Raw genomic sequence first — 10,205 nt, 5'->3', positions numbered from 1 at the left:
CTCAAGCACGGAAAGATCAGGTCTCAACCTTGAGCTCTATGTGATTTTCTTTTGCCAAATTAGTTCATTTCTGCTGCAGAGACTGGCTAGCTATTCACCAAAACCACTTCCTCTTCTTTCTGTATACACAAAGAGACAACTGCCTTGCAGTTCAGTGTGATTGCATATTTGAGTTCTGGTCCATGGAATGTGAGTGGAAATGTGTTGAATACTACTTCTGGATCTGGTCTAAAAAGCTTCCAGTAAGATCTTCCATGCATTATACATTTCTGTTTGTTACAGCAACTAATATTGCCTTAACTTATAATCATTTCCTGTCACTCCAATACTTCTATTTCTCCTTTTCCCCATTCTGTACCTTTGCCTCTCTTCCTCACAGTTTTTCCTTTCATGAAATGCACTAATTTTCTGTCTATCCTCAAGGCTTACATCATGTGAGAACTATATCATGTGAGCTGCAGCATATCTTCCCTAAAATCCTTTCAAGTACTCTATCTCTAAATACTTGTAGCATGAACAATCCGTATTATACATTTTTGCTACTTGATTAAATTGGAGAATATTGGTCATGTTATTGGGTTTCACTCAAATCAGATTGTCTTAGATCACCACATACCTATGATACCCCATGAGGTATTGAACATACAGTAAGAACTTAATAAATTTCTGCTGATTAATTGAAAGTTACTGGTTTGATAAGCAAAATTGAAAATACCTGACCATTTCCTAGCTATTTATTAATTTTCAAGGATTTGTGGAGTATCTATTATGAGTTTGGCATTGCTTTAGAAGCCAAGACCAAAGCAAGCACACTACCTCATTTATCTACCCTTCAGAGTGAGTGTCTTTTCACTTTTTCCACCCTAGAGCCTCTCTCTTGGAGTTGGCTGCTTTCTATGCATTGGCAAGGGATATCTATATAGTTTGTTGAATAGACTAAGCCTTAAATCCAGACAATTTGATGGTCATACCCTGGATTCTTTATTTTTTTTCAGTGCAAACTGAGACAATATCCTTATTTTCTCTGTACCTCTAGCTCTGCCACCGTAAAACAGAGAGGGTCATGTGTAATTTACAAGGTTGTCATGACAATGAAATAAATAGTATATTTAAAGAGAGGGCCTAAACCTGAATAAATACAGCAGATGCTCAGATAAGGTGAGTTCCCCCTTACTGCAGCCTATTCATTTTGAGAGAGGGCATCTTTCCCGGGGGACATATAGACATTTAGAATTACATTTGAGGTCGAGTATGTGACCAACCTAGTGGGCCTAGAGTACCTCTCTGCCTTGTGTTTAAGAACTTCCCAAAGATTTTTAGCTAGGACCTTTACAGAGAAAATACAGGAACAGGGAATTTGTATCATATTTATATTCAGGAGGAGGACAGAAGAAAACTGTTGATTTATTAGACATGCAAGGTTGGGGGACACTGACATCCTTCCTAATTTCTTGCGTCTTTTTCTGATTTACTTAGTCTTTCAGCCTTACAGGGCAAATTAATAACAGTTTAAGCTTGTTTCATCCCTATGTCATGATGATTATGCAGTGTGTGAAATGTCCATATCTGTAAATGAGACGGTTTAGGGGAATATGAGAATGTAGCATTCAGGCTCTGAGAAGCAACCCACCAGGCCAGGATGGGGGAGATGTGGCTAAACAGCTGCACGTGTGAGAGGGATTAACGATTTCAGTTGACTGCCAGCCCAACATGAGTCACCAGTGTGTTGAGGCTGCCAAGAGGATAATTTGATCTGGGGCTGAATTAACAGGGCTGTAGTGTCCAGACCAAAGGGAGTGATACTCCCACTGTCTCGGCATGAATCAGACCACACCTAATGTACTGCAGCTTTTATTTACCCCAAATACCCACTCTTTATAGTGGACTGTACCAAGAGGAGTTTATTATATTATGACAATGGATTGTCTAATAATTGTGTTAAGAAATGTATTCCTTTACGTTATCTCTATTCTAGAATTTACCATGCAAGTTGTGTTATTTTATACGTAGGTATTTGCATCATTGAGGGCTAGGAACGCGTCCTTCTCTTTTGTCTATCTGGTGGTATAAATGGGACAGAAAATTTTTGGTTCTTTTTTATGAAAATGGATCAGTTCTAGAAGCAGTGTCTACTGTATGGAGCTTGAATGTTATAGTCAAACAGACCTGGATTCAAATCCTGTTTAAACTATTAGGAACAAGAAAAATTATGCAGTTAGTTGCCCCTCTAATTTCCAGTTCTATATTTTGGGGTTAGAGTGGTTTTCTTCCTACCCTTGTGATACATGCAACCTACTAGACACAAGCCCATAGACATCTATCATCCTTATCTTTCTTTTATACAAGGCAATAAAGCATTGGCTCCTGGGAGCTATGTCTCCATAATAAAGAACATTTGGAAGTTAGGCAAGGAACAGGGCAATGCAGAAATGGGAAGCTGGTAAGATGACATACTGGAGATTTTAGCCAGAGTGATAAAGAATCAGGCACTAGAGAGTAGACAGAATCCCATTTCAAGTTACCAGAGTTAAAGCAGGTGAATTCATAACTAAAAATGGGGTCAAAATAAAACCTATCAAATACCCGCCTTAACACTTCCTCTCTACCTCAGCTATTAATCTGGACACAAGATTGAACTAAGAGCAATTGAGCATTGAGAGAAGCCAAGGATAATTCACACAGAGATTTGTTGACAAATACCATGTCTGGATAGATCTCTCCTTCTTTCAAAATTAATTTAAATGAAGCAAAGCAAAAAACAAACAAACAAAAAAACAAGTCTCAACATTAGAAATGTATGGAAAGGAGAGAAGTGTATTATTCTGAAGACTCAAAAGAAGGACCCATGTCTAAAATATATTTTATGTAGGAAGCCAAGAAAATTTAAAACAAAATCTTGGGAAGGAATGTGACAGATTCTTTATGAAATAGACAAAAATAATGAAATTTGGCATTTTGAAGTAGAGTGCTTTGTAACAAACACAAAGAAAAAGGAATGAACTACTGATAATATCAATATCATGGATGAAACTTAAAAGCAATAAACTAAGCCAAAGAAGACAGAAAGAAAGGACCACACATACTATATGATTCCATTTCTATGAAATTCTGGAAAAGGCAAAATCAATCTAGAGCAATAAAAAGCAAACGAGTGGTTTCTAGGGCTGGGAGTAGGGAGGAACTGTCTGCAAAAGGATGCTGAGAAAAATTTTGTGAAGATGGAACGAATCTCTGCCTTAATTAGGGTGGTGATTACATGAATTTATACATTGGCCAAAGCTCAGCAATCTGTATGTTTCCGATGGGTGCATTTTGTGTGTATGTATGTAAATTATATATTTTCTATATTACAACGTATCCTAAACACAATTGAAATGCAAATGCTCCAATAATGGTGGGAAATATTTATTCAAACTAACATAGGTAAAGACTTAATGTTTTTGCTATATTGGAAAAATACTTACATTATTATAGAAAATAGCTAAAATACCTGAAGAAGTAATTCATAGAGGTGCATTTAGTTAGTATGCTTTTGAATATATTTGCCACCATTACCAATCAAACAATGCAAATAAAAACAATAATTTTCTAATTTTCTTTTTTAATCCTTTTATCTATTTCACTCATCTTCCCAACTTTGTTGCAAATGACAAGATCTCATTCTTTTTTTATAGCCAAATAATATTCCTGTATGTGTGTGTGTGTGTGTGTGTGTGTGTGTGTGTGTGTGTATACCATCCATTCATCTTTATCCATTCATCTATTGATGGATACTTGGGCTGCTTCCATATCTTGACTACTGTAAATAATGCTGCAATAAACATAGGGGTGCATATAATTTTCTCATTTTCAAATATCAGTTTTGAAACAATTAAAAAATACTTAATGATCTGAAAAGTGTGACCAGCATATTGTGGTAAGAGAATCTCTGGGCCTTTTCTGAAGGCAGTTGGGAAAAAACCAATATTCATCAAGTGTCTGAAGATAAATGCTCATATCTTGGACACAATAATTGTATTTCTCAGAATGTGTGTTGAGGAAATGTTGAAATTTTGACGAGCATGCATGTACAAAGTCTTATGTTTCACAGCATTCTGTATAATAGGAAAGGCAGAAAAAACCCACATATTGAATAAGAGGGAAATGATGGAAGTATAATAACCTACTGGGCATAACTTACATAATTTATAAGCACATGATAACCTACATGGCTATGAAAAGTGTGGTAACCTCTATGACTGCATGACCTGTCATGACACTGAGAATAGTCACAAGCAGAATAAAAACAAATAGAATGATTGACATCTTATTTTCTTTATCCACTTTGGTATTTTCCAAAATGCCCTTCATTAGATCTCTTGAGGAGCATTCCCAGATAGGACACGATGTTTGGGGCTAAGGAGGCAGTCGTGACATTGGGGACCTGAAAACACGGCAGCTCCTTTACAGCACAGGCTTAATGAAATGGGCATGAAAAAGAGCAGTAGCAGGGCGCCTGGGTGGCTCAGTCGGTTAAGCATCTGCCTTTTGCTCAGGTCATGATCCTGGGGTCCTGGGATCGAGTCCCACATCGGGCTCCCTGCTCAGTGGGGAGTCTGCGTCTCCCTCTCCCTCTGTGATCTCTCTCACCTTCACTCTCTCTCAAATAAATGAATAAAATCTTAAAAAATAAAAAAAAGCATGGTAGATTTACTCTGTAGGTCAGTTTATGATATTTACATTTTCTGGGTTTACTTCTATTTTTTACACTTTAATCTGTACTATAATTTTTTGGGAATGTCCTCTGTCACTTACTTCCCAACTTTATTGGTATATACATCCTCATATGTTCTGCCAAAGACAAATTTGGTATTAAAAAACCCCAACAAAAATGAAATTTGCAAAAAATCAGTCTTTCTGTGTTAAGGTGCTTTAGAAGAAATAAATATTATCTCCAATGATGTTACAGTCCACCTGGGGGAACAAAAGACATATAAGAAAGAGAGGGAACACCTAATAAAAAATAACATGTGTGAGTCTGATTCTGGCCCCTTAATTCTGTTGTTTCTTTGGTCTACCAATCATTGCACAAATAGTACTCTGTTTATTTATTTTTTTGTATCTCTAAATATTTTGCTGGTATATATATTCACGCAAGTGATTTCATACCCAGCAATATCTCTAAACTCTCACAAGTTATATTTTGTAGTTTACTTCGGGTTTTCTAAATAGGTAATTGTTTTATCTGTGATCATTGCAACTTTATATCTTTCTAATTTATATAATTTTGTTTATTTTTATTATTTTGTTGAATTGACCAACATCTGCAGTACAAGGTTACATAAAAAGTGATAGCATGATTCTAGTAGTTCATCATTAAATAAAATATTTGCTCCAAAATTTGCTACTCTAAAAATAAAAAGAAACATCCAGAAATCAGTGATGCAGGCAGAAAGTGCTTTGAGAGATCTGCTGGGGGAAGTTGAAGATGGGTTTGTGATGTGAGCAGGTTTGGTTTACTGGAACCAAAGTCAGGCTGAGTGATGGATTAATCAGGCAGGCCTGCAAGGACTAAGGGATGAAGTTATGAAAGATAAAGTTATGAAGGCCTGTGTGGGTCCCTACCATCCCTGGTCAGGGTGTTGTTGTTTCCAGGGAAAAATCTGTAGACAAATGCTAAGATCAAGCCCTTACATTTCACAAAGAAATGTCAAAATATCATCTCATTTTACATTAATGACTAAAAAATAGCAAGGAGATACTGACAATGGCTAAAAGAAGAGATACACTCAGAAGGTCAAGGACAACCCAAACCGACAGCTAATCTTCATTCAGGATTTACTGTGTGCCAGGCACTCCTCTGAGAGCGTTGCATGTATGGACTCATTTCACCTTTGCAACAATTTTATGTGCATACTCTCATTATTCCTACTGTAGGGATGAGAAGGCTGCAGTAATAGAGGTGTCCAGATTTCCCAGCTTTTATGTATCAGATCTGAGATTGTGCCTTCCCCTGCCCAGGGGTGGGGATACCTGCAGAGGCAAGAGGAGAAAACCACTGAATCTCCAGATTGTTCTGTAAGAGCCTTCATCCGGGTTGCCTTTAACCACTATTTTATTTATTTATTTACTCATTCATTCATTCATTTATTTTTGAGAGAGGGTGAGAGAGAATCTTAAGCAGGCTCTATGCCTAGCACAGAGCCCAATGCCGGGCTCAATCTCATGACCCTGAGATCATGACCTGAGCCAAAATTAAAAGTCAGAAGTTTAACCCACTGAGCCATCCTCAAACTACTATTTTAAAGGGAATATTCAGCTTGAAGGAGGACTGCTCCAGGCAATAGGTAAGAAATGCTGTCTTCTTCATGGTTGGAAAAACCCAGAGACGTCAGACCACAGTCAAAGCGAGGAGGGAGAACACATATTTCTCGGGAAGGAGTACCTGACTGTAGATAGCCTGGATCCAGAGAAACCTGAAGTTGGGAAAGTTCTTCTCAATTATTTTTCAAGTGTGATTTGCATGATTTAATTTTTATAACTTTGTTCAACTTTCTGTAAAAAATTTACAGGCTGTTGTATGGGAGTCATGGAGGCAGAGTTGATGTTTTCGTTTCCTTGGTGGTTTTTTGTATTCTCTAAAATAGTACAATGACAATGTATTGTTCTTGTAATGAGGAAAAAATAAATATTAAAAATAAGCAAGTTCAACTATGTGAAGCAAATAAGAAAAAAAATTATGCGTAGAAAAAAGTGTAAAAAATGTATTTTAGAACTTTTTTCTCCTTTTTCCATATCATCTATTGTTTCTATAAATAGCATATGTTACATTTATAATAGGAAAAAGGTAAACAAAAAAGTTTACATTTTTTGCACATCAAAAATTTTTATTTAAACTTCAGGTGAGTTACTATTTTCAAGATTTTTTTTTTATTTGAGAGAGAATGAGATAGAGAGCATGAGAGGGGGGAGGGTCAGAGGGAGAAGCAAACTCCCTGCTGAGCAGGAAGCCCGATGCGGGACTCGTTCCCGGGACTCCAGGATCATGACCTCAGCTGAAGACAGTCGCTTAACCAACTGAGCCACCCAGGTGCCCCCGAGTTACTCTTTTCAAAATGTGTCCTACCCCGTGTAGATAGGAACTTCCTTCAGCCAGGCATAGACAAGACAAGCTACAAGTTAGATGAATGAATTTTAGTCTGATATACCAATATATCTTTTGAACCTAGTCAATATTAGTCGGTTTTACTAACACATGGAATTTTTCAGATTCTTAGCACATGTATGTGTGCACACACGTGCATGAGCTCTACTGAAAGGCTACATTTGCTTCTAGATTAGTCAGTGAGTAAAATAAGAGAACACCTATGTTTATTGTTTTTTACATCATAGCTAGGTTTTTTCTCAATGTTGATTATAAATATTTTCAAAAATACTGAAAAGTTGAGATTTTTATAGGGAACATCCATAAACCTACCTCTTAGTGTCAGTAATCAGCACTGTGCTAGTCTTGCTATATCACTTATCTGTCCATCTATCCATCCAACAGTCCATCCTATTTATTTCGTGCATTTCAAGATTAGTTGCAGACACCCTAGTACATTCCACCCTAGATACTTCAGCAGGCATATCAACATAACTAATTGTTATGTTTTTTTGTGTCATTTTATTTTAATTGAGACTTTTTTTTAGAGAAGTTTGAGGTTCACAGCAAAATTGCAGGAAAGATAGAGATTTTCCATATACCACCTGCCCCTGACCCATGGGTAGCCTTCCTCATTATCTACATCCCCTACCAGTGTGGTACACTGTTTTTGATGTGCCACTCTGGTAGGTGTGATTGATGAACCACACTGACACATCATTATCACGCCAAGTCTGTAGTTCATGATACAGTTCACTCTTGGTGTTGCACATTCTGTGGGTTTGAATAAATGTATGAGACATGTATCTATCATTCTGGTATCATGCAGAGTAGTTTCATTGGCCCAAAAATCCTCCGTGCTCTGCCTATTTATTTCTCCCCTTCCTAACCCTGGCAACCACTAATCTTTTTACCATCTCCACAGTTTTGCCTTTCTCAGAATGTCATATAATTGAAATCACCCAACATGTAAAGGTTTTCGATAGCTTCTTTTACCTAGTATCATGCAGTTAAGTTTCCTTTGAGTCTTTTTCTGGCTTGATAGATCATTTCTTTTTAGTGCTGAACAATATTCCATTTTCCAGATGTACCACAGTTTATTTATCCATTCACCTACTGAAGGATACCTTGCTTGCATCCAGGTTTTGGCAATTATGAATAAAGCTGCTATAAACATCGATGTGCTGGCTTTTATATAGACATAAGTTTTCAACTCCTTTGGGTAAATACCAAGGAGTGTGATTGCTGGATTGTATGGTAAGAGTATTTTTAGATTTGTAATAAACCTCCAAAATGTCTTTCAAAGTGACTGTATCATTTCACATTTCCATCAACAATGAATGAGAGTTCATTCATGTTGTTCCACATCTTTGCCAGCATTTGACACATCATTATCACCCCAAGTCTGTAATTCATAATATAGTTCACTCTGCGTGTTGTACATTCTACGGATTTGGTTAAGTGTAGGAGAACATATATCCATCATTATGGTATCACGCAGAGTATTTTCACTGCCTTAAAATCCTGTGCTCTGCCTTTTTATTTTTCTCCTCCAACCTTGGCAACCACTAATCTTTTTTTTTTTTTTTCAGGAGGGCACACGTGATCTTGTTACTTGGCGGCGTGTAAAGGGGCAGAGAACCATGACAAGTGGAGAAAATTATATAAAATAAAATGGGGCATGTGGGTGGGCCTGGGGGTGGTGCTGGAAAGGACTGGGGGGCAGGGTCCCGGGGGCAGGGTGGGTCTACATCTCCTGGGCTTCGGGCCCCTTCTTCTCGGCGCCGTTGGACATGGCATGGCTGTCTTCATGCAGACGCTTCACCCGGTAGGCTTCGAAGTGGATGCTGCTGGTGATGTCCTTGATGTTCTGCATGTGCGTCCTGATAAGGAGGTCCCAAAGGTAGGCAAACTCACAGTGGGTGGTGTTCTCAACTTCGATGGTGCCCCATTTGGTTTTGCGTCCAAGGATCCTCTTCCCATTCCCTTGGTACTCATGGTCACTGCCCACCACGGCGAACGGGATCATCTCTTGGAACTTCTCATTCACCAGCAGGTCCTCCGAGTCCTCGTCAAACTCCTTCTAGGGGTACACGTTGGTGCCGTTGGACTGCAGGTCCGCGGTGATCCGCTGTTTGAAGTAGACCCTCTCCTCCAGGGTCAGCGTGTTGGCCTTGGCGATGACAGGAACAATGTTCATTACTTTGCTGAGGCGCTTCATAAACTCGATGTCCAGGGGCCTGAGGGAGTGGCCGGTGGCGGGGATAAAGTACAGGCAGCAGTGGACGCGCGTGTCCGGGATGCGCTTCTTCCGGTTGATGTTGACCTCCTCCTGCAGGTATTTCTCATACTGGTCGTTGATGAACTTCATGATCGGCTGCCAGCAGTTCTCATTGTTGATGTGGTCCCCGAACCCTGGTGTGTCAATGACCGTCAGCTTCATGCGGACGCCCTTCTCTTCAATATCATGCGTGATGGACTTGATCTCAATGGTCTTGGGGATGCGTTCCTCCGAGGTGGCCTGCACCGACTTCCGGCTAATTTTGGACTTGAAGAGGGTATTGATCAAGGTGGACTTCCCCAAGCCAGTCTGCCCGACCACCATGATGTTGAACTCGAAGCCCTGCTTCATGGCCTTCCTGCGCATCTGCTCCAGGATGGAGTCAATCCCCACATAGCCGAAGTCCGCGGGGGCCTTCTGGTTCCGGGGCGCGGGCGCCTGCTTCAGCCCAGCGTCTCTGGGGGTGTCGGCCATGTCGCCAATGCAGCCAAGAGCTGCCTCAGGGGCCCAGCAGCTGAGTTGGGCTGCGCCGGCCGCCGAACCACTAATCTTTTTACTGTCTTTTTACTTTGGTGTTGTCAATGCTCCAGATGTTGGTCATTCTAATAGTTGATTTTTTTTTTTTTTTTTAAGATCATGCATTCTTTCGCTAAAACATAAATTTAAAAATTAGGGGGAAAATCCATTCTCTGGCCCTGTATTCCGATTTCAGACTCATTAAATATAATTGTAAATAATTTTTGCTCCTCAGTTTTGACTGACATTTGCATACCTGAATGTATACTAAGTCTTTGCCCTCAG

At 39.2% G+C, this 10,205-nt stretch overlaps 1 protein-coding gene across 1 annotated transcript; it reads right to left on the bottom strand.

Moving 5' to 3' along the window:
- Positions 1-8,721: 8,721 nt before the first annotated feature.
- Positions 8,722-9,949, bottom strand: LOC113936199 (septin-9-like). Its single transcript, XM_027619262.2, is given in 1 exon segment — positions 8,722-9,949. A coding segment is annotated over 1 exon segment (1,008 nt). The 5' UTR covers positions 9,879-9,949; the 3' UTR covers positions 8,722-8,870.
- Between the last annotated feature and the right edge of the window lie 256 nt (positions 9,950-10,205).

This window comes from Zalophus californianus, chromosome 4, assembly GCF_009762305.2.
Source record: "Zalophus californianus isolate mZalCal1 chromosome 4, mZalCal1.pri.v2, whole genome shotgun sequence".
NCBI classification, from domain to species: domain Eukaryota; kingdom Metazoa; phylum Chordata; class Mammalia; order Carnivora; family Otariidae; genus Zalophus; species Zalophus californianus.
This window is presented reverse-complemented; position numbering and strand designations above follow the sequence as displayed.